At 52.8% G+C, this 23245-nt stretch overlaps 9 protein-coding genes across 9 annotated transcripts; 5 read left to right on the plus strand and 4 right to left on the minus strand.

The window, feature by feature from the left end:
* Positions 1 to 729: 729 nt before the first annotated feature.
* J4E87_007332 (uncharacterized protein) lies at positions 730 to 2001 on the plus strand (the record flags this gene model as incomplete). Its single annotated transcript, XM_049378928.1, has 5 exons — positions 730 to 822; positions 878 to 936; positions 984 to 1035; positions 1108 to 1377; positions 1426 to 2001. 5 exons carry the CDS (start codon positions 730 to 732, stop codon positions 1999 to 2001), a joined length of 1050 nt encoding a protein of 349 aa, XP_049231198.1.
* Positions 2002 to 3647: 1646 nt separating this feature from the next.
* On the plus strand, positions 3648 to 5280 carry J4E87_007333 (uncharacterized protein; the record flags this gene model as incomplete). Its single annotated transcript, XM_049378929.1, has 6 exons — positions 3648 to 3651; positions 3682 to 3879; positions 3927 to 3989; positions 4041 to 4476; positions 4526 to 5222; positions 5269 to 5280. 6 exons carry the CDS (start codon positions 3648 to 3650, stop codon positions 5278 to 5280), a joined length of 1410 nt encoding a protein of 469 aa, XP_049231199.1.
* Positions 5281 to 6680: 1400 nt separating this feature from the next.
* J4E87_007334 (uncharacterized protein) lies at positions 6681 to 7771 on the minus strand (the record flags this gene model as incomplete). Its single annotated transcript, XM_049378930.1, has 3 exons — positions 6681 to 6736; positions 6792 to 7623; positions 7691 to 7771. 3 exons carry the CDS (start codon positions 7769 to 7771, stop codon positions 6681 to 6683), a joined length of 969 nt encoding a protein of 322 aa, XP_049231200.1.
* Positions 7772 to 10031: 2260 nt separating this feature from the next.
* Positions 10032 to 12035, minus strand: J4E87_007335 (uncharacterized protein; the record flags this gene model as incomplete). The annotated part of the gene is given in 5 exon segments (XM_049378931.1): positions 10032 to 10719; positions 10768 to 10970; positions 11189 to 11233; positions 11245 to 11922; positions 11973 to 12035. 5 exon segments carry the CDS (start codon positions 12033 to 12035, stop codon positions 10032 to 10034), a joined length of 1677 nt encoding a protein of 558 aa, XP_049231201.1.
* Positions 12036 to 12254: 219 nt separating this feature from the next.
* Positions 12255 to 13135, plus strand: J4E87_007336 (uncharacterized protein; the record flags this gene model as incomplete). Its single annotated transcript, XM_049378932.1, has 3 exons — positions 12255 to 12284; positions 12333 to 12480; positions 12531 to 13135. The coding sequence occupies 3 exons, from the start codon at positions 12255 to 12257 to the stop codon at positions 13133 to 13135; spliced, it is 783 nt and encodes a 260-aa protein (XP_049231202.1).
* A 377-nt stretch (positions 13136 to 13512) lies between these two features.
* J4E87_007337 (uncharacterized protein) lies at positions 13513 to 14552 on the plus strand (the record flags this gene model as incomplete). The annotated part of the gene is made up of 2 exons (XM_049378933.1): positions 13513 to 13774; positions 13891 to 14552. The coding sequence occupies 2 exons, from the start codon at positions 13513 to 13515 to the stop codon at positions 14550 to 14552; spliced, it is 924 nt and encodes a 307-aa protein (XP_049231203.1).
* Positions 14553 to 15354: 802 nt separating this feature from the next.
* J4E87_007338 (uncharacterized protein) lies at positions 15355 to 18097 on the plus strand (the record flags this gene model as incomplete). Its single annotated transcript, XM_049378934.1, has 2 exons — positions 15355 to 16228; positions 16293 to 18097. 2 exons carry the CDS (start codon positions 15355 to 15357, stop codon positions 18095 to 18097), a joined length of 2679 nt encoding a protein of 892 aa, XP_049231204.1.
* A 418-nt stretch (positions 18098 to 18515) lies between these two features.
* J4E87_007339 (uncharacterized protein) lies at positions 18516 to 20813 on the minus strand (the record flags this gene model as incomplete). The annotated part of the gene is made up of 2 exons (XM_049378935.1): positions 18516 to 20441; positions 20808 to 20813. The coding sequence occupies 2 exons, from the start codon at positions 20811 to 20813 to the stop codon at positions 18516 to 18518; spliced, it is 1932 nt and encodes a 643-aa protein (XP_049231205.1).
* A 398-nt stretch (positions 20814 to 21211) lies between these two features.
* MFS1_2 (MFS sugar transporter) lies at positions 21212 to 23143 on the minus strand (the record flags this gene model as incomplete). The annotated part of the gene is made up of 3 exons (XM_049378936.1): positions 21212 to 22289; positions 22348 to 22727; positions 22853 to 23143. The coding sequence occupies 3 exons, from the start codon at positions 23141 to 23143 to the stop codon at positions 21212 to 21214; spliced, it is 1749 nt and encodes a 582-aa protein (XP_049231206.1).
* Between the last annotated feature and the right edge of the window lie 102 nt (positions 23144 to 23245).

Here is a 23245-nt window from a genome sequence, read left to right on the forward strand (position 1 = left end):
CCCAGATTTTGACTAGGGCAATGCACAATACCTCCGAAGTGTTCGCGTTCCACTACCCACATACCATTTGCGCATACATAAGGAGACAAGTATAAAGTCTACTTCTAGTTGATCAGGATACAACAAGGCATTACAGTTAAGCCTTAAGGGTAGCTCGCGGACTGCCTATAACGTAAGTCGCGATAGGGAGATAACATCAGTTTTGAAGAACACCGTGGTAATGCCACCGCTTATCACTCTGCGTCACGCCGCACGTTCGTGCCCAAAGGAGTCTCCTCATCAGGACCGAATGTCGCTACCGCATGTTTGGACCGTTGGCAACCCCCACCCGATACTCGTCCTAGTAACGAGTCGCGAACTTCAACGACATAGGGCCGACTTCATGACAAGGATCGGGAGCGCTTCTTCATGCCGACTCACGCACCGTTTCATTGGGCACATGCTGCAAAAATCAAATGGTTCCTGCGTCGCGTATAGCGACACATACCTTTCCCCGTTTTGTAAGGGGTTACTCTTTACTCACTCGCAGCACTTCGACTTATTGCGGCCGGACGAAGCACTCGCGATCTTTTGGTATTTGTTGAGAAGAAGTGCATACCGTTTGGAGTTTTCACGTACTGTTCACTGCCCACTATGGATTTTGTCCGAAGAGCCGGAGATAATGTGAATTTGGTGGTGTACGATAATATTCAGCCCATTGTTTGGATCACCACAGTTCCATTCTTCATAATGGGCTTGATATCATCTACTATCCGGCTTTACACTCGAGCTTTTATACGAAAACCTTTTGGTACAGACGACTGGTTCATGCTGGTTGGAACTGTGAGTGTTAAACCTACCCTGTTTCTGAGCCGTGCTGTGACTGACCCAGAGACAGATTTTGTTCATCGGGCAGCAGTATATCGCTTGGATGTGGACCATCTTAGGCGGCGGGCTGTAAGTTTGACACTTTCTGGAGAGAAGTTTTCCAACTGTTTTTCTAGGCACGTTACCGACCCTCGTGTTAAGCCTGAAAACCTCAAGAAAATCAGCACTGTACGTTATGGCAGTCTTACGTGCAATGCACGCTTTCGCTCGCTTGGTCATACATATTAACACACAAGGCAGTATCTCTTCGCAGAAGAGTTCTACTATCTTCTTCTACAGTTCTTCATAAAGATGTCGTTCCTCTTCTTCTATCGCCGCACACTCGAGGTCACACCAGGTTTTAGGATCGCGGTAATAACCACTATGATCCTGGTCGGCTTGCAGACGGGCGGCACATGGATTTTCTACGGCCTGCAATGTATCCCCATCCAAGCCTTTTTCACCCCAGAACTTTATCCGAACGCTGTCTGCATTTCCTCTGGTCTATCATACTACTTGCCCTCCGTTGCTGTAAGTCGCTCGTCACCTGTCAGACTACTCTCCACTGACACTATGCAGAACGTCTTCATGGACGTAGTGATTTACCTCCTCCCGATCTACCCTCTGTGGCACGTACAAACTACGGTCCGCCGCCGAATCGGTCTGATGTGCGTCTTTACCCTTGGAGGCTGCACGATTATGATTTCGCTTCTTCGCTTCATCGTCCTGTGGCAACTCGCAAACACGAAAGATGTGTCGTACATCTTCGGCTCCGTCACGATCGTCACGTCTATCGAATTCGCGGTAGCGATCATCACCGCCAATATGCCTGGAATGTACGGCTTCTACCGCGCAAGGGTATCGAGAAAAGAGCAGAGTTCCACTGAGGGATACCACTTTGGCATTGCTACCCCTGGATCCAAGGGCCGTTCTTTAGGGAACGCTAGTCGTGTGACAAAGGGTAGCAAACTGAGCACTCATGGCGAGGAAGATGATGTAAGAACAGGGAGCCAGGACGAGCTGTACCCAATGAGCAATCTCGGTGAGAGCGAAGAGGAGCAGAATATACGCGTCACTACGAAGGTCATAGTCGAAGGGGAAGATCCCAAGAGATTGCCCAGGAGTAGTCTCAGGAGCCTCAGAAAGGGACATTGATGGTGGCGATTATGGTCCCTTCTCAACTACGTGTAGCGAGCTGAGAGGCAATATGGTGGCAGTGATTATAGCTATGCATTATACCCAAACATACGAAGATGTACACGCTTGTGGATTGGTAGCAAGTTTACTCTAGCATTGTTCAGCGTTGGCGCCTGGGGCGCTCTTTTTAAATTTAACACAGAGAACCAGCATACATAGCGAATGGCATTTATTTGCTCGGAAAAGACTTGCCACAGAATGTCAGATACGACTTCTGACGCGGAGCCTTCGACGGAATCGATGTCCGAAGTTCGCGCTAGATCATCGGCGTCGAGAACTCCGTACTGCGTGTCAGCAGTCCTTCACATATCCGATACGAGTAATCCAGTGTCGTTCATCGCTCAATCTTTACCTGTACTCAATCAGCCTGTTCACGCAGGAATCAGCGAACACCTCCAGAGCGGATTCTAATGAATGCACCTGATGACTGCCCAGGTGAGCGTTCTGCAATTTGTGTGGCTGGTGACATTCTTTCACTCCGAATATTCCGTGTCATTAGCTGTTTCCAGTAAGGATCATGTACATCACCAGTAGGCTCCCGCTTATCAGCAACCTCATCCAATGGCGAGAGAGACTGTGGGGCGTGAAGCGATGTGATCTAGACCTACTTGGGATTAGCAAGCTGCGGGGCCGTTTCGCCGGAACATTGAAGAATTACTCCGACGAGGTTCTGCTTCTGTATGTAGGAGATACGTGAGCTTAGGTGCGGAACAGTTCTTTCGCACTAATCTTACACTATTCGGAGAATCATCTAGTATGCTGCGAAGGAACGGGAAGCCCAGGTTGGTGAATTCGACAGTCAGATACCCACGGGTGGCTAATCGTGACGCGCAGGTCGTGCGAACCATGTCGCATATCGAAAATCAAGTGCGACCATGCCACGCCCACATGCTCAAAGTGCCAGACTCGTGGGATGACAGAACAGTGCTTTTATCATCCTAACCCAATGACGAAGCCTGCTGGCACCCCTCGCAAGAAGCCAGAGCCGCGTCGTCGCCGGTTGGATGCGCAGGCTACAAATCCGTCATCCAGTCAGGGGAGGTTGACGCCGTTGACCCTAAGTCCACCAACTTTGAGGAATGATGCGGGGATTGGGCCATGGCCTACTCCTCCAGATTCTGCTACTAGAACAACACAAAGCGGACCCGACCCATCCCGGAACTTCTTCTTGGGTTCTACTAGCTATGCCGCTGTGTTTACAGAAGAGCAGCCGCTACCAGACACAGTACATGAACAGCCATCCGAAAGTCCGAGCACAGCCCCTTTCGTGTCAAATAGAGGCATGGCACACCGCCATTGCCAGTTCTCTCTAGGAGATACGATAGTCTCTACGCTTCAGCCATTTTCCTTCTATGAAAGGTCTCTTCATATGTATTTCGAATCGCACAAGGGTAAAATCTCTCAGGTACACACTGCGTATGAGATATAAACTGACTTAGTACATCGAAATTCTAGATCCAGCCCTCCCTGGTCCCCTTATTCTTTCCGCGTTGCCACAACTGCGCATAGACTTAGAACAACTCCAAGCTGCTGGTAATCACGCACACTTGCTCTACGCCGAGATGACAAGGAACTCCGCTCGCCCAATGAAAATACCTTCAGATATGCGTCCGTCAGAGTTTCACACTCTCTTCACAGGCAAAAATCTGAGATGGGAGATTTTGGGCTTGATCATGGCGATTGCCGGCTCTAGTGCCCAGTTCACATCGCCTAACGACCCCCTCTTCACATTAGAAGATGGCAAGCAGATGAATAGAGAGGAGTTCATCGAGGACATAATGCATGCAACCAATACGTGTATCAACATATGCCAAACACATGGCGCTGTCAATGAGCGTACGTATCATTCATACGCAGGCTTACCGTACACGTTTTGATGGAAGCAGTCATGGTATGCCTCGTTTACATCAATCTGATGGTAGTCAGTAGCTTCTATGGGGACAACCGTACGTCACCCCTACATCCAGAAGACTAAATTACGATCGCTGACTCTCCAGATCATGCTACTTGGAGGCGTATGGGCGACAGCGTATCCGCACTTTACGCTGCGGGAATCCACTGCGAGGCTTGCAACGTAGACGGTAGCAACGCAGAACCGTTCTTCATGCGCGAATTCAGGAGACGACTCTACGCGGCGATATATTACGGCGACAAGACGCTGGCGGTGTTCTACGGAAGGCCTCCGATGATGGGCTGGAGATACAGTGACCGCAAGATGTTGTTGGACATTAGCGATCGCGCTATGGCCTCGGACGATACTGATGTACTCAATGCTGCGCTCTCGAAGCTCGACAGCGACGGTTGGAATACCGAAGGTCATCTACACCCTACTACTTTCGGTAGGATGCGATGCCAACTTGCTGTGTTTAAAGAGAGGTTGTTAGAGCAAAGTCTTGCAGGCGAAAAGGATAGTGAAGTGGTGCGGAATGTCGAGTACGTCTAGATTTCCCATCGCTTTTTAACCTTCGGCTAACAAGAGCAGAGCAATATCTGCCGAATGTGCCGAATGGTGGAACTCATTACCGACTCACCTTCGCTATGATACATATACCGAAGAAGCTGCTTGGGTAGACCGCGGTCCTGGTCTGGCCATGCGACTGGTCGCCTACTACCTGGATTACCTGCACGTACATTTCCAAACACAACGCCTCCTTCATCGGATAACGCAACAAGCTCTGCCGGCATTGTTGGAAGTGTCTCTGAAGCTACTGGTGTCCTCACTCGTGGCTTCTAAGCCGCAAAACCGCATATACGAAACTCGTCGCCATTTCCCCACTGTCATTTTATTCTACTGTTCCCCAGCTGCTGGTGTATTGGCACTAGAGCTCCGGAGATGTACGATCGAGGGCGTACCACTGCCTAGCACAGTCTCCCGGGCCGACATAATCCGTAACCTTTCCGTGCTGACTTCATGTTTGGAATGGAGCGTTCTTCCCGGCGACGGCAATCTCAAGCTTTGCAACGAGCTCAACAAAATGCTCGCGCTGGTACTAGATGAGGTCCTGAACTACGAACCTCCAACCAAAGGCACACCAGATGCCGGTGACGATACCGCAGCTAATCTGACCGGGATGGGGCAGGGATTCTTCGATATGCCCATGACCGAGGGGCTGGAACCTATACCAACAGAGTCGTCCGACTTTCTGAACTGGCTAGACAACGCAACGTGGAATAATGCGGTAAGCTGAAGAGTCACATGCAGAAAGAATTTGCTGACCAATCCAGGACTTGTTCTGAGTGTAATCAATTGTGTTGACAGGACTGCAAAGCCTCGGCCAACTAAAACAAACCGTCCAACGCCTCATACCCGAACCCCGGTATATTATGGAGATCCGACACAATGTACGCCTCAAACCGCTCTTCCAGCAACATTATTCCCAGAATCCAAGCATGCGAACTATTCCACGCGTCATCCGAAACCCAAATCCGGCAATCTGACTCCTCTAAAGGCGGTGAATCGTTCAGAGCCCGGAGAAGTACGCCGCTCTCGCAGCAGCTCTGTTCTCAGACTCATCCACTTTCTTTTGTGCTTCGTTGCTCGACTGCGACGTCGCTTCAGCAGCTGCTATCTGTATTAGCTAGAGTTCCAATCCGCCAAAGGATGTATGAACATACGCTTTCGGTTCAGCAACTTTGCCAGAATACTTTTCGACGTTGATTTCGTTGAGATTAGAGAGTTCGCATCGGAAGATGAGTATGGCGGTGGTGCCGTGGTAGAATAGCGTGGCAGATCGCTTGGTGAGGTAGTGTTGGATTGAGAAGACATTGTGGTGGTACTTCGGTAGCAGTGACAAGTAGACGTCGTATCAATACTGCTTGGAGATATTGAGAGGGCTGAGACAGTCGACTTAATGTATGCGGCTGCTCTCGTTGACAAGTATGACTCTGCCATTGATGTTCCACATGTCTTCTTATATGCAGACTCGTCATATCACTACCGATCAGCTCGGAGACCCTATCAGGTTCGTCATTGCCCTTTTCAGCTGCTTCGGAATTCAACTTGACTCTTCCCCACTCAGCACAAGCCATTAACTGCATGCCTTACACATTTGGTGCAGCCCTCGGAGTACCTACTTGGCGGGCTTTGGTAAGCGAGTGCAAGCATCGTGGTGTCAGCGCTAGGCAACAGTGTTAGGCGTCCAATGCCGAATCGCGGCACTGAAGAACGTTGCATGCACAGATGTCAGGATACACGCGTCAGGTGTGTTTTGCAAAGTCTGACTGGTTTTCTTGATCTGGATTGTCTTTTTTTGTTTGCATGTATCCTTATGGCTGCATGGTGATTGAGAATCTTCGGAATGAAAATAGTGCCGATGATTTTGCCGGTAGGTTGGAGAGGGTTAGCTTGACGTGTTTGCTCCGATGGAAAGGGCGGAGTCTAGAAGCCCATGACATTCAAAGGGCACATGCGACCAAATGAGTCAGATCCAGGCATGTTAATGTTGACAATGTTCTTGGATGCGATAAATGCGATGGAGCTGTGGGAGGGCGTTTTCCCTATCACGCAGACTTTGATTCCACCTAGGCGGCTACAACGAATGTCATTTGTTGAATGCAACAGGTTTTGGCGCCTGTGTCAACTGCAAAGTATTTACACGAAGTTTCTACGGGCCTCCCTTGGACTGCATTCAAGCTAATCAGACACACTGCGAGTAGTAATCACCTCCGGCCTTGCAGGTAAGTCCTGAAGCACCTACACAGCGTTAGTAAAGCCTTATTTGCACGTTTTCTCAGCTCATCCGACTTACAAGTTTTGCATCCAGTGAAACCATTTCCGCCGCATTGGCCGTACCTTGCAACAGAGCAAGCGCCAGAACCACCTCCATTCGTTGGCACAGCGGCGGCAGAGGTGGCTACCGCTGACGTCCTCATCGTGGTTGCAGTAGCTGTAGCAACTGGCGCTCCACCAGTAGCAGTGACAGCTGATCCAGCACTACCAGCAACGGCTTCTGTACCACCCGCGATGACTGCCGGACCGGGAGCGACGTACGAAGCGAGGTTCTGGTAGATGTTGATTTGGATACCGGGGTCGGTAGCCTTGTATGCTCCAGGGAACGATACGCCAGCGGGTGAAGAAGATCCACTACCAGTGACAGTGATCTGGTAGCAGGTGATGTAGAATTGGGCGCCGTTGGCACTACCTGCAGCATGTAGCGCAATAGCCTCCGCTCTCAGTAGATAATCTCCAGGGGCCAGGTTGGTGGGAATCTTCACATCCATCTTTCCACAGTTCTTGTTCAGATCCTTAGTACCCCAGTAATCATCCGAACCGCCACCGCCACCGCTGTTCTTCGCCCATGTATCCTGGAAGACCTTGAAGAAGGGGGTCGAACCATCCGCTGTGGATGCGTCTGCAACCTTGGACATGTAGACCAGAACGGGGCCGTAGTGGGCTCCGCCGATGGCTTCGTTAGCGCATGAGCGGTCGCCGTTCTGCTGGTGCATCTCTACGGTGACGGTACCACCGGCAGGAACGCTGCATTTCGAGGCTGCTGGACCGCGGTTGGCGTTGCAGCGGATGTCGTTGCTTGCTACTGAGGTGACGGGGCTGTTGCCATTGGGTAATCTTGCGCACGTCGACTGGTGGATGGATGTCAGCGGTTGATACAAGACACTTGGGGGTACTTATCTGATCTACACCGTTTACCCAAAGCTGCTGAAAAGTGGCATGAGAGGCTACCTGTGTCGCGAAGGCAGCAACGCCGGTCAAGATGATTGCACTCTTCATGATAAATGCTCTGCCGATGATCGTTGGATGAAATGAACGCAAGTGTTGTGACTGTTCTGGGATGGTATCGAATTGAATACCTACCTATCGTCTCTTTATACTTGCCTCTGTATCCCCTAAGAAGTATACAACATGCTCGCTTACAGGTGGAGTGTAGCCCACGGTATCGATCTAGGCGACTACACCCCAAGAGGCAACATTCTAGAGTATGGCATCGTCGTGTGACTTGCGATTATATGAAAGCAAAGCTTGTCAGTGCCGTAACCCGGGTTCAGTTTTCCACGTGTAACGTCCTGCAGGTGGTGTGGAAATTAATCAGTGCGCCAAAGGCAGCCATTCCGTGTTGACTACACCGAAACTGGGCTCTAGATTCGTTTGACAGGTATGCTTTTGGGGGTGTCGTGCAGGCTTGCTTGCATATAATGCGTGTGCTACGAGCCACCGGATAAAGCTCCCGTCGGTTCGGTTGGGCGCAAGTCTTGTGAACGTATGGTAGCTTCTTCTTCGCATCTCTGCGGTTCGGGATCGAGAATCTCAACACTCGTAACGCGTATGTGCTGATTGGCAGTGGTAACCATGCTGTTCCTGTGGATTGCAGCCCCAACACCTTCGGCAACTGAACGTTCGATTTTCACATTGAATTCGCGAGACCGTGATCTAGGGCGATCGGGCGAGACATCCAGGTCTTAGGGCGACGAGTTATCGAAAGCAATCTGTTTAGATGAAATTCGAGAAGCGACGCGTGCCGCGTTTGCGCATTTCCCAGATCCGGTTCTTCGGTTAGAAAGCTTGTTTTTCTCCTCTTCCCAATATGGCGTCGGAGGTGATAGAAGGCTTAAGTCCAGATGAAGTGGCCGCCTGAGAAGTACGTGCTCGAGTTGCAGTAGGTAGAGTGATGGGTCGGCACCTGGCTGGCTGTTGCCGATGTGGGGACGGCTAGCACGTTTGGGGCAGGGGCCCCGGGGGCGCGCACGACGCACACGAACCTCCCTCGTTCCTTCATCGACGCACATCTTTGGTCGACCATGGTGTATCTCTTGATACAAATTTCGATGCGTGTGCCGTTAATCCTAGTCGTTATCGTCGATTGATCATCTTTCGACGTAGCAAAGTGCACTCTTTCGCATCTGTTGCCATCTGCGTGAGTACATTTTTCTTCATTCACGTAGGTCGACCTCGTCGTACTCTATTCATGCCTCAATCTCTTATATGTGTTGGGTTGTGGTCTCTCCGATGTCTTTGTTGCTACATCATCCACCCTATTGATGCCCACGTGAGTATATCAGCAACCTTTGTCTCTCCTCTCAAGCCATCCTTTCGTCATGATCATAGCCTTGTCATCCTTCAGTCTTCACCATCTTTCTCTTCGTCAAACCTCTCGCTTCCCACAGGCCACACACGCACAGCCCACCTTCACCCAGCAAAATAGCAAACGCCCACACTCACCTTCACCTCGCCTCCCCACCAGTCCAGCCATCTCCCTCCACCGCCTATTTTATACAGAGTATACCACGAACTCTCTCTCGCTATATAGTCCTAGATCTTCTACGTCCCTCCATCGACTCGGGATGGAAGACCTGATGATCGGCCGGAAACGTGCAGCATAGCAAAGGAGTGGGTAAGACCACCGCCAATGCTGGGTCGCTCCCAGCTATGTTGGAAGCCGCGGGTTCGAGTCGTGATAAAACCACTTCTACACTCCCCAAGGCGGCGTCCTGGCATGGCATCTTCGGAGCATGCCAGGATGCCGATTTGGGGAGTGTAGCGGAGTTTTCACCAGACACTTAATACCTCAAGGGTGTCTGTTCTTTTTTGCTCTTGCCTATGTCATATTATGCCTTCTTTCACTTGTAATAGCGGAGAAAACATCTGTGCTAAGATAGGAACACAATGCCAATTAGGTGCTCCGTGCATTAGTCTTAACGTAGGTATGTTGTCTACGTATCCTAAAAGCTAAGCATATGTAGCAATCTACTTATCACTTCATAATATATACTAGAAGATAAGTCAACAACAGCGTTCTGTTATTGGATAAGTTATAGATATAGCACATAGTTATTAATTGCAGATTAATAAATAAACAATATCAAGATAATACAAGGAGAATGGGAGGTTGTCTTGAACATGTTCGGTCATTGATCATGTAGATGAATTCTTAGTCTTCAGTAGCATGAGGTATGCTACTTATACATCCGCTTGGTGTTTTGAAGTCATCAAATTCGTGAAGATACTGCACCCCAAGTCTATACGTCACACCTTTTTAGTCCCTCTTGAGGGGTGTGAAGGTCTCGGCTATGCCCTCGTTTGTAATGATCATCATCTGAAGGCCATCACCAACCTCAATGTGCCTCTCCACGGCGCTCGTGAAGGCGTCCCGTACCAGGTCCTCGACGTGATCCCGCGGTAGCGGTTGTGCTTGCTTCGACTTGAGTTCGTGGCCTGTTCCGCTGCCTGGCTCGTACATGTTCTTGAAGTTGACCTGGTTGTCCAAGAAAGGCATAATGAGAGATGCCGCAGCGCCAGCCGCCCTGCACTGCTCCCTCTCGTAGCTGCCGACCGGGTCGTAGGAGTACAGCGCACCCTTGCCCTCCTCGTCCAGACCAGCCAGGATGGCATGTACGTAGTAGGGGAAGAAGCGCTTGTTGTAGAGGATGTGGCTGAGTCGTTGTGCGCAGGCGGAGACGGTCATGGGCTTTCCGTGCTGGTACTTGTACATCTTGACGATGGTGTCGAGACGCTCCTTCAGCGCATCACCGTCGGCGGCGAAACCGACCACTGACAGCACTATCCTGGCACCCTTGTTCTCTGGTCCCTCGCCGCCGATCTTGAAGAGCTTGGGTGCGTATCGTGTGTTGATGTTGTAGCCGGAAGTCGAGCGTGTGTCGCCTGCGAGGATGGCGAAGTCGGCGCCGGAGATGCCCAGTGTTGAGCCACCGTTGTCCGTGTAGCTGCATTGTGTTAGCGGTGCGTATGTTCAGCATGGCGAGCCAGCGTACGGGTAGAAGCCATGTTGCCGCTCGCCTGACGGGACAGTTGTGGGGGTCTGCTTGAACGAATAGCCTGGGCCGCCTTGCGGAGGTGCACCGGTGTAGAGGGCAGCCATCGTCGAGTTTTGGAGAGGCGGATTTGGGCGGGGTTGCAGAGGTACAGTCGGTATCGGAAGGGGGGTGGGCTGTTGCGACGCTTCTGTTTGTTGGTGCTGGAGCTCTGGAGTTACGCAGCTCGAATGCCTGGAGCTTCCGCGCGCTAGTGTCTTGGCGCCCATGTAGTGAGAGCATGCATTTACCGTCTGTGGCGGGCATGCACAGCAAGGGTCTGGATCAGATGTCTTGGGGTGTACTTCATTTTGGTTGTGCGAACACCGCATTCACAGTATTACTACAAGTCTTCTCAGTCTGTGCTATCTTCTCCCCTCACCTTCTCTCTCTCGACCTTGATCGTCTCCTCTTCGGCGACCTTGACCTGCGCTCTACTTTGCTCTTTGTGCCCTGATCGTCCTTTCCTCTATGTTCCAATTCCTTGCGCTTTCCCGTAGCAGAGCTTGACGCCGTGCCCGTTCCACTCGACGCGCCAGTCTTGGACGCGGACACAAACTCGAGAGCTTCTCTCGGTGCCTTGGATTTCTCTTGGTCTTTGGTCTTTGCGATGCGCTTCTGTGAAGCCCTCAATTCCTCGACATAGGCCCACTCCGGGAAGACTGCCGGTATCGCGACATCTTGTGGCAGTGTAGATGCATATGCGTCCTCTTCGCTGATTCCCGCAAAGCCCATCAGCTTCCGCATGTGTCCCGGATCGCGTAGCACGGACGAGCCTTCCAGGCGCTGGTTGAAATGCTGGCCCTTCTTCTTGAGCTCTAGAAATTGCGCAAACTTCTTCGTCGCTTTCTGTGGTGGTGATCCCGGCGGAGAAGGCGGTATATCGAAGTTCGGTACGGTAGGTAGAGTAAGGTTCTGAATCAGGGCACGTGTAGCTGTGTGTGGTGAACCTGGCGCGGCTTCGTTCGCGTTGGCATCGTCCTCTGGAGGCGGCGATACTGTCGGACCTTGCGCAGGGCCGCTCACCGGACCCGACGATGTAGGCGGCTGTTCGAGAGGCGCGGGAGCGGAGAGAGGCGCTGGGGTGGGCGCGACAGCTGCAGGAATGTTGGTCAACTCTATATTAGTAGCGATCCGAGCCCTCTGCACAGATTTGCGGGTCTCACCTCTGGCTTGGTCGCGGGCACGACGTCCTCGTCGTCACTGTCTGGGTAGTCGATTCCGAGCATTGTGAGTGCGCAATGCTGGTGGGCGATGCTCGATTGACCTCAATATGCGGAGCTTGGGCCAGCTCCGTGTCTTGGCGGGCGAGCTGCGCAACCACCGACTGCCTGACGAGCGTCGTGACAACAACAACCTCATCTCTGAGCCCACTGCGACATAGCACTCTCTCCGAATCCCGAACAACACCGTCTCTGCAGTTCTGCATTTCAGTCGCCTCTTCCACCATGAACCACCTGCCGCAAGCTTGGGGTCGTGTATGTCTTCCGCCCGCCTCCAACAGCAACAGTACTAATGCATCGTAGCCCAGAGACGATGTATACGGCGCCTACGACCCTTCGCACTTCTCCGCTGCCGGCCCCAACCAGCACACCCAGAGCCCGATCGTCACGGGTACCTCAGTACTTGCGGCCAAGTTCAAGGACGGCGTAGTCATCGCCGCCGACAACCTGGGTATGGCACACTACTATAGGCAGTGAGGGTCTGGCTGACCATACATGTAGCTTCATACGGCTCCCTCGCTCGCTTCACCGACGTCAAGCGCCTACGAAAGTTCAATGACGAGGTCGTCGTGGGTTTCGGCGGCGATGTTTCCGACATGCAGTACCTGGACCGCCTACTCAACTCGCTCGACATCCGCGAGAACTACTCCTCCTCCGAAAACTCGCTGAATGCCAAGAACCTCCACACCTACCTCGCCAAAGTCATGTACAATCGCCGCTCAAAGTTCGATCCATTGTGGAACCACCTGCTCATCGTGGGCATGGACGGAGACAAGAAGCCCTTCCTCGCAAGCGCAGACCTTCTCGGTACCACCTTTTCATCACCATCGCTGGCCACTGGCTTCGGTGCACATCTCGCCCAGCCAATCCTAAGGACAATATTGCCAGATGAGGCCGCCGTGGAGAACGTCACAAGGGAGCAGGCGGTAGAGAAGATCAAGGAGTGCATGAAGGTTCTCTTCTACAGGGATGCCAGGAGTATGGACAAGTACTCGATTGCCGTCATTACCAAGGACGGCGTCGATCTCGATGAGAACGTGAAGCTGGAGAACCAGAGCTGGGCATTTGCCGACAGGATCAGGGGTTACGGCACCCAGGTTGTGTAGAGGGGAATTGATGTGCAAGACCGAACATAACGATCAAAAGCGCCAGCTCACTGAGTAGCTGAGGCTTGAATGATAGACATGAATGAATGTACCAATACCGGTATGAGTTTGTCCCAGGTCTTCTGCTACTAGTATACTGCATGTCCGCGCACTATTACTAGATTCGGCCATCAAGACTCCATGCACATCGGCACTCAAGAGAGCCAACAAGGTTAGAGCTTCGTAAGCTAGAGCGGGGAAGCTCCGCCCAAGAACAACAAACCTGACGATCAGCACTATGAATTCTACGACTGGTTGTTCCTTATTTACATACTTATAAACGCCTTCGTCGGATCTCATTTACAGCTCCATCTCGCAGATTCCTACGCATTTGCGTGATGGCCTCTTCACAAACCAAGAGAATAGTATTTACGGGTGGTTCTGGAGTCGCAGGACGCCATGTAATTGAAAAGCTGCTTACCTTCGGCCACGAGATACTCAACGTGGATGCAACGCCTCTGGACAACCCCAATGTACACACTCTAAAGGCCGATCTCACAGATGGGGCGCAAGCCTTCAACAGTCTGTCTTGCCACTTCAAGATTAGTGAACCCTTTATGGAGCCAGTCAAGACGCCAGATGCAGTCGTACATTTTGCTGGTACGTATCATTTTCCATCCCACCTCTAGACATCCTGCAAATAAGCAGGGAATCAGGAAACATCACTTGACTCCAGCAACAAACTCTCAACAAGACTAACCCGACCCACCTATCAGGCATCCCCCAACCCATGCGCCTCCCCGACAACGAAACTTACCGCATCAACACCCTAAGCTCCTACAATGTCATCGAGGCAGCATGCAAACTCGGCGTCAAGAAGATCATCCTCGCATCCAGCATAACCACCTACGGGATCACCTACGCCGAAGGCAACGTCTCCTACCCGCACTTTCCCCTCACAGAAATCAGTCCCACAAGCCCCATGGACGTCTACGCCACCAGTAAAGTCTGCATGGAAACCACGGCCGCCTCCTTCGCCCGCCGCTTTCCCAGCGTAGACATCTACTGCCTGCGCATCTCCGCAGTTATAGAACCTGAAAACCACGCCAAGAAGTTCTCGGCGTATTTGACTCGGCCTCGGGATTTCAAGGTGCATGCGTGGAGTTATACCGATGCGCGCGATTTGGGGAACATGGTGCAGTGTTGTTTGAAGACGGATGGGTTGGGGTTCCAGATTTTTAATGCGGTTAATGATGAGATTACGGTGCCGGAGGAAGAAGGGAGCAGTGAGGAATGGCTGAGGAAGGCTTGTCCTGAGACGGAAGTGTTGGGCGGTTTGAGGGGGAGGGGGAGTCCGGTTTGTAATGCGAAGATGAAGGAGTTGTTGGGGTTTAGGGAGGAGTTTGCGTGGCGGAAGGTTTTGGGTAGAAAAGTATAAGCTTATGCCAGAAGAGAGATTCGATGCCAACGCTATTGGCTAAAGTAGAGCATGGAAGATGACAAGAGGGTTGTGTGTTTAGAGGTGGATCTGTTATGGATTCCAGAGGTATCCCCCGTGACAGTCGATGTTGTTAGCACAATGTGAGTTCTAGCAAAGACATCGAGAAAACGACACCAACGGCAGTGCCAAAATCCATATCGATGGTTTATCCATGCTGGACTACTGAAGAAAGAGGTGAAACTCTTGTTGAACGTCATGATTAGCGGTCCACTGTGGTGAGGGACGACTGCGCCGGGCAGGACGGAGGAAGTAGGCGCAAGGCAAACGTCAACCCATGCAGATCCAGTCTATCTTTACCATGTCAGAAGCGTCCGGCTCAGTCTCAAACTTCTGGTGCCATTGAAGAGCACAGAGCTTCTCTACCTCGGACTGCTGGCGCGGCGTTCTTACGCATCTGCGATATTACGCAATATCAGGCTGAAGCCGTCGAGTCGGCAACGTGGCATCATAGCTAGGCAGGTAAGACCGTTCCAACCCGACGTCGTCGTAGCGAAGGCACCATACGGTCTGACCTTAGTACCTCGGTCCTGAGACGACCGCGGGAGGTCGTGGTGTCGGCAAGATCGACGTGCGCTGAACTTTGAAACGCCCGCACCCTGGATTAGGCCCTCAGTGAACTTGGTCTGTGCGCATACGCCTTAGGGGCGCAGCAGACATGCGCTTCGCATATCAAAAGGGTCACAAGGCTCAGACGTCGCGACTAGGCTTTTGCTGTGCCGCGAAAAAGCAATTCCACAGTATGTTGCGGCCCATACCGGCGGTCGGCCTTGCAAGTGCGCTCATCCAAACTATCGACTTCTCCATCAACGCATTACGCAAAGACCATCCCATCTTCCAGCCTAGCTCACCTTCGACAACACCGCTCGTGGAAAATGCAGCCTTCCTACAAGATATCATACACAATCTCTATCGCCTGACCGACCTAATTGACAATTCTGAGCTCAAAGAGCTGTACGACGAAAAATCAGCAAAGAGCGCAAAAGCAGCCAAGAAACTTAGCGAGGCAGCGCTGCAATTGCTGAAGCATGCTGAGCTAGTCAAAGAATTGACAGCTTCATTCATCGACGCGCTAATCGCTGCGCAAGAGAAGGGAAAGTTTGGTGACCCGCGATGGCCCACTGCGCGCGAAGCATTATTGAACGGGGTGTGGAAGAAGGCCAATGTGACAGGTACAAAGAAGAAGTACCGTGCCCTTCGTCGCGACATTGAGACGAGTTTACTGCTCGCTATGCGCCAGTATCTGGATCAATCCATTGAGACTGGTCTCGCTCTGTTCAGCGGCGACGAAGGCGTGCACACGAAGCATTGGGAAAAGTGGCAGAACCAAACCCTCGATATGATCCACAGCAATGATTGGAAAAGCAGCAAGAAGAAGGATGTAGAGGAGTTTTCCAAACAGGTTGATGCGCTCATCCAGGCGGAGAAGGAAGCATACTTCCGCGCTACCATCTTCGAGAGGCTGTGGTTCGAGGAGATGGACGAAAGGATGAATAGCATCGATAGTTCCGTCGATTTAGGGTTCGAGTGGGTGATGGGAGACGGCTCGAGACAGGTTGGCGGTTTGCTGGAGTGGTTTACTAATACGAGGGGCGAAGAAATATATTGGCTCACCGGTGCGTCTTCATCTCTTACTATTCCGTCTTTCGATCCCTGAATGTCTTCTTACAACGGCTCCAGGTAAACCGGGCTCAGGGAAAACCACTCTGATGAAATATCTCTTCCGCAATCCACTCTTGTTCCCACATCTCGAGGCGTGGTCTGGTCAGAAACCCGGCATCACGTCTGGGTTCTTTCTTTGGAACAATGGGACAGAGCTGCAGAAGAGTTCCATTGGTCTACTGCGAGCCATCATCTACGAAAGCTTACAGGACATGATATTTGGGCCCCTGGAAGAAGACGGGGTCATTATGCAGAACCTGTTCTCCGATCGCTGGAATGCATTCCAATCCTACGCTGGTGGCCTACACGAGTTCACTTTTCCGGAACTGAAAGCAGCGTTTGAGAGCTTGGTCGGCGATGCGAACAAGAAGTTTCTCTTCATGATCGATGGGCTGGATGAGACGGATGACTATCCGAAGGAGTTGATGGACCTCGTGTTCAGCACTTCGCGGAGAGACAACGTCAAGTTCCTGCTTTCGGCCCGGAGCTCACCAGTCTTCTATTCGGCGTTTGAGAATAAGCCTAGGATGGTACTGGAGGAATACACGAGAGATGATATACAGACTTACCTGATCAGAACGTTCGGCGAGGAACCAAAGTTGCATTCGCTAAGAGGGAAGATGGACGGCCAAGAGGAAGAACACATCGTCGGGATGCTCGCTGAAAAGAGCTCAGGAGTGTTCCTGTGGCTGAAACTCGCCACCACGTTTCTCTTCGAAAGTCTAGAGCCCGACTCTGATTTTCTCGTCCTGAAAGATCGCGCAGAGGGGCTTCCCTATCTCCTGGACGATCTGCTCGCCCACATGCTCAGCAAAATGGCTCCAGAGGACGTCGAAGCAGTTGGAAAACTGCACGCCCTCCTCTCACATCAAGACATATGCCCGGCCATCCTTCCTTTCTCCTTTGCCTTCACAGCCGAGACGTCAGCAACACTAGCCGCAGATGTACGGCCCTTGACAGCAGTCGAGATAAGTAAGAGAGTCGAAGACATGCAGACCCTCACCCAACAGCGGTGTAAAGGAATGTTGACCATCTTCGACACCACACCACCCGATCAACACGCCAGTACCGAGAGCCTGAGGATAAGCTACACCCACCGCGCGATAAGAGACTACTTCTTTGCATATCCCGGTCTACTCGAAACGAGCTTGAACAACGCGTCTGAACAAACCAACTGGAACGTACCCCAACAATGGGCGAACGCTCATCTCTGGGTCCTCAAAACCCTGTCCTCTTCCACGCCCAAACGCACCAGCAGCAACAGCAACACCAACAGCTCCCGCGCTCCCCCACTCCAAGTCTGGACCCCACTATCCAGTGCCCTAGAAAGCAGCCTCGAACTGCACACAGCCACAAACAAGTTCCCACTAACCTACATCCACGCCGCCTTGACAACCGGCGTCTTCCTTGCCCTAAGAAGCGAAACCGGCCATGATCTGCCCCAATATCCCTCGTCTACCGCATCAAGCTCCACCTCGACATCGACCTCTACTACCTCCTCCGCCTCAGCATCCACCACTCCAACAACCCTGACAACGCCTCTCGACCTGGCCGTCCTCCTCAACCTAACCGCCTACATCGCACTCAAAGCCAAGGCCACAGACCGCCGAGAAGTCCGACACGCGCTCGATTACAGTCGCGGAATGAGAAAACGGATGGGTGCTGGCGGGGAGCAGGTGTGGTTGTTTGGCGAGGGGAGGGAGAGATTGAGGAAGGAGTTTGAGAGGGGGAGACAAGAAGGGGAAGCGCTGTTGGAGTATTATGCCAAAGCAGTGAGGTTTGGAGTTAGTAAGCCGGAGGTTGAGGTGCCGGAGTGGGTGTGATGAACGCGTGGGTGGGGTGAACCAATGTAGAGTCTTCACGGCTGGCAGGGCTCATGCGTAGTGTTCACAAAGACGGAAAAGTATTCGTTACAATGATAACAGGTAAATTTGATAATAGCAGGAAATTAAGCTCTTCTACTACAGGAATATAGGATGGCGGGTATCTCGGGGTAGAGAGAGTGTCCGTGTATGTAATGTTTCCTCCCACTCTCTCTCTCTCTGGCTCTCTTCAGCTGCAAGCGTTTTTAACTCGGACAAGATGCAATTCAAGAAAGCACAACGAAAAAAGAAAACACTAAAGTAGCAGAAGCTCGAGTGCAAGAAGATGATATGCTGGGAAACGTATCAAGGAAACCATGTACAAGGCGTGATGATGACAGATGGACGAAAAGGAATAGACGTTAGTCGAGTATGCAGGTTAGCTCTTAGCACCAGATTGTGTGCTCTCGTGCGATGTCACCGGTTCATCTCCGTTCTCCTGCCTCATCTTGTCCACTTCCCCGTCATCGGCTCTAGCGGGATGGCCATCGCCCCTCCACCCCTCGTGGTTATTACTCGGGCGGTATTCCTTGGCATGGAATTTCAATGCATCGACTCTCGCCTCGGCCTCCCGTTGCACCTGGTGTCTGAGATGCTTGGGCGCCATTTGACCTTCACTCTCTAGACGATCCAGTTCCTCTTCGTCGCTACTACTCATACTGCTGCTTCTGCTGATCTGAGTGTAGACCACAGCTTGGCCCTCCCTCTTCTTGCGCTCGCGCTGTTCGGACTTCATGGCTTCCATCTTCTCGGCGTCGCCTTGGCAGTCGAGGGTGCGGATGTGTAGGCCAGGCAGGTTCTGAGACATGAATTCTTTGAGCTGAGGGAGGAGTTTGGCATTGGGACGGTAGGTGCCAGAGTCGTTGTCGATGACGAGTTCGTAGTAGGCTGGGTCTTTGTTTGGGCTTTCCTTGGGGGGTCCGCCGTCGATGTCGCCTGGCGGGTGGGATGTGTTGTTCCCGCCTTCATCCGGAGGCTTGCGGTCCTTGTGCTTTAGTCTTCTGATGAAGAACTCACCGGAAAATGCTACGTAAGCTGCCACATCGCTGTGCATGGTATGCTTGCTCAGCATGTCGATGCCGAATTCTTTACCAGTCTCTGTAAATCGGAAGAGCGCATCGAGGGTCAAGACGTAGGTGAAGATTCTCCCACCCTGATCGTAGTGGACTAGTTCGAGGAACTTTTGCGTGAACTCCTTGCAAGGCGCAGGCAGAACCTTGAACTCTGTGGCGTGATCGAAGTTGTATACGCGCGCGTGCTGGTGGTGCAGTGCCTTGGATAAGACGAATCCTCGCACGCCCTTGGCGGTGAACATGCTCTTAACGAAAGGCTTGAACTCGACGTAGCGGTGGTACATGGCTTCGGGAACCGGACCGCGCATCTGCATCTGATTCGACTGGAAGTTGTACTTCTCAGGCTTCTGCTTGCCGTTCCTGCGGGACACCCGGCCATCGTTGTTGGGCTCTTTCTGGCCGAGCAAGCGTCCCAAGAGCGGCGAGTAGTGCCGTATCCAGAACTGCGGTCCAATCGTATACGCGCGCCCCCCGTTTTCATCCTCGGTCCTGCCTAGCACCTGCACGCTCACGTTCAGCGTGCCGTTCATGTGATGCGCCTTGCCGAAACACACAGCCATGGCACGCAGCGCATAGGCCCGCTTGCTCACCATGCGCTTCTTGATCGGGTATGTCTGGTCGTGTATGCCTCCCCAGTTCTCGTTTATGGAGGGAACGGTAACGTGCACGTTGCCGAGGCGGTCGTCGTGGTCTGCCGGGTCTTCGTCGTATATGCGGCACTTGAGGTTGAAGCCGGACGAGGGCACATTGGCGACCACCCACTCGCAGTCCCACACGGGATCGGTGCTCTGGCGGATCGTCGGCGTTCGCAGCGTCAACGGCGGGTCTTCCTTGTGTCGCGTGGGCAGGCCGGTGTACAGTTGCGCCATGATGAAGGGATCGGCGCTGAGCGTGTTGATGTCGGCGAGCGGGAGGTTGTTGGCGCGGTGGAGGGTGAACTTGACGGTATAGCCGGGCGGCGCGCGCGGTATGGGCGTGTCGTCGAAGCCTCCTTCCGGGCCCTTCTTCTTGCTGCCGGACGTATCCGTCTTCTGCGGCTTTGGGGGCTCGCTCTCAGCGCCGTCCATCCCGCCCTCCTTCTCCGGCACGACTGGCGCATGCCCGTTCTGCGCGGCTTCAGGCCTCGGTTCCTTCTCCTCTGCCATGGCCGCGATGCGCGACGGTGGCTCTGTCTGTAAGACGTCGGGTCGTGCGGGCTCTGCCGGCTGTTGTCGCGTCTCGGCGCAACGGAACTGTGGCGCGCGGCAGAGGCCAGCTAGCAGTGGATGTCAAATGTATATCGTCGCAGGAGCAGCGCAGTCTGCAGGCGCATGGCGTGGGCGGGCGTCAGCAGAATATGCAAGGCTGGGAAAAGAAGCGCCGAACGCGCAATCGAAGGCGGGCGCAGCGCAGGATGAGTGTTGATCGCCAGTGGGAGGCTTGACCCTGCAAAAAACAAGCCTTGCTAAGCATCAGCCTAAAGCCTGACGACGTTGAACACCAACCGCCCGCGCGACCAATCCAGCACCGACTCTCCAGCCGCCCTTTGCGTTGATTCGCCCATGTCAGCTGCCGGCTCCACACACTTTCTTCTCGGCCGTCCTGGGTGGGAAAGGGACTTGCATGTGACGTCCCAAAAGAGTCAAACCACGACAAACGGGCTGACGTCACGGCGGGTGGGACCGGCTCGACAAGCCCTCGAGGTGTGGCTGGTGGCTGTGAAACGACCGGGCCAAGAGTTTAATGCAATTGTGTTGATCTATTCAATTACAGGTTTCTTAGAGCGAAGAGTCGTCATGCCTTTGCCAGCACATCAGGCCAAAAAGCAAAGTGCCGTGTCTATCACTCCTCCCATTCATCACTCGTCTATTACAATGTATATGCCAAAAGACAAACGCCGCGCTCGCTGCAAGATGCTGGTGCTAACATGCCGCTGGAAAAGGGTATCATACAAAACAGGCATCTAGACGCCCAAGAAGACATCACATCAGGTTGAAATAAAGTCCCCGGTCTTGGGACTCGCTCAAGCAGCAGCCATGGTGATCTGCTTGCCCTTCATCGACTTCCACTCTACGAACACCGCGCCGACAATCGACATGGCACCGCAAGCAACCGACACGTAGAATGTCTGGGTAAGAGTCAGATTGTAGGCCGTTAGTACGCCGCCGAGGTACTCGGGGTCGATGGCGTTCTTGAGCTCGGTTGCGCCTGTACGGAGGACGATGCTCGCATCGAGATCGGGCACGATGCTGGCGAGGTTCTTGATGAGCTGGTTGGTGAAGACGTTCTGGCCGACCGAGATGAAGAGAGCACCGCCGAGCGTCTGGGTGAACATCATGATCGCGGTACCAATGGGGATGTCGTCGGCCGGCAAGACTGTTTGAACAGCTACAAGGGTCTGCTGCATACCGAAACCGACACCAGCACCGAAGATGAACTGGTAGCCGATCCACTGCGGCGAGCCGCTGTTGACTTCCAGCGTTGACAAAAGTCCGGCACCAATTGCCATCAGGATGGACGACGTGAGCATGAACGGAGTGTAGTAACCCAGAGCTGTGACGGCACCACCGGCAAGCATCGAGATGATGACAAGTCCCAGAATGGCGGGGAGGTTCATGATACCGGATTTGGTTGCAGACGCGCCCTTGATCGCCTGGAACCAGATGGGAAGGTAGTAAACGATGAGGAAGAAGGACGCGCCCAACATGGCACCAAACCACGCGCTGCCCCAGACATTGCGGTTGAGGAACACACGAGGAGGGACGGTGGCATCCTCCTGCTTCCACCACTGAATAGTGATGAATCCACAGATGAGGACAAAAAACATGACGAAGAGCGCGATGATACGTCCGCTGTTCCACTCGTACTTGCTACCACCCCACTGGAGCGCAAGCAACAAGCAGATGATAGCCGGCAAGAAACACGCGGTCCCGGGAAGATCGAACTTCTGAAGCTGCTGTTGCCATGTAGCCGTGATCTTCTTGCCACGACGCTTGACATTGAGAAAGGGGATGATGAAGGCAGCGGTAACGGCACCGAAGGGAAGGTTGATGTAGAAGCACCATCGCCAAGTCAAATGGTCTGTGAAGGCTCCGCCCATGCTAAAGCAAACATTAGTCCATGTCGATCTTAGATCCAAACGTCTTCTCCACAACTTACAGTGGGCCAGCAACAGACGCAATACCATACATGCCTCCAATGAGTCCCATGTAAGTAGGGCGACTGCGCAGCGGTACGGTGACCGAGATGATCAAGATGGCTCCGGAGAAGATACCAGCTGCTCCGACACCAGCGACAGCGCGTCCGATGATGAGGGCAGTCGAATTTGGCGCAACACCGCAGATAAGCGAGCCGAGTTCGAAGATGAAGAGCGCGATGAGGTATACCCATTTGATGGAATAGTAAGTGTAGAACTTTCCGTAGATGAGTTGCGTCGCGCATGTAGTCAGTAGATACGACGACCCATACCAGCCTACATCGTTGAGCGCTTTAAACTGATCTGTAATGCGAGGAATAGCTGTTGCGATGATTGTGTTATCCTAAACAGAGGCGTTAGCGCGTACTCACGTGCAGATCTCGTGGGTTGGTTTGACAGGTGTAGCCGCTGTCGATCAATGGCGTACCAAAGCCGTGGAACCGGGGATTACAGAAGGAGGCAACTTACCAACGCCATGCAGAAGACACTTAGACAAAGTGCCACGGTAATCGCAGTAAGCCTCCATTTTGTGGGGTATTCAAAGTTGTCGTCGTCGTCTGATGTTGGTTCGGCTGTTGAGTTGGGTCGCGAAGTCTTCTCTTCAACGATGGGCTGGGCAGCATCCACAGCTACACCAGCAGCAGGAGCAACGGTTTCGACAGCACCCTTCTTCTCGTCGGTAACGGTAGCTTGGACGCTGGGCGCAGCGGTTTTCTCAGAATCCGTCATGCTGGACGGGCGGAGCTGGTTTGCGCTCATGGGCAAGGCACAGAGTGAGCGTGTCGTGTATATGCGATGGTAGAAGAGAGTGGTCGTAATGCAAGTCCGGGAGTCGCCAAGGAAGCAAACAACTATCGCCTA

The sequence above is a fragment of the Alternaria ethzedia genome, assembly GCF_023757985.1.
Source record: "Alternaria ethzedia strain BMP 0044 chromosome Unknown scaffold_20, whole genome shotgun sequence".
Taxonomy (NCBI): domain Eukaryota; kingdom Fungi; phylum Ascomycota; class Dothideomycetes; order Pleosporales; family Pleosporaceae; genus Alternaria; species Alternaria ethzedia.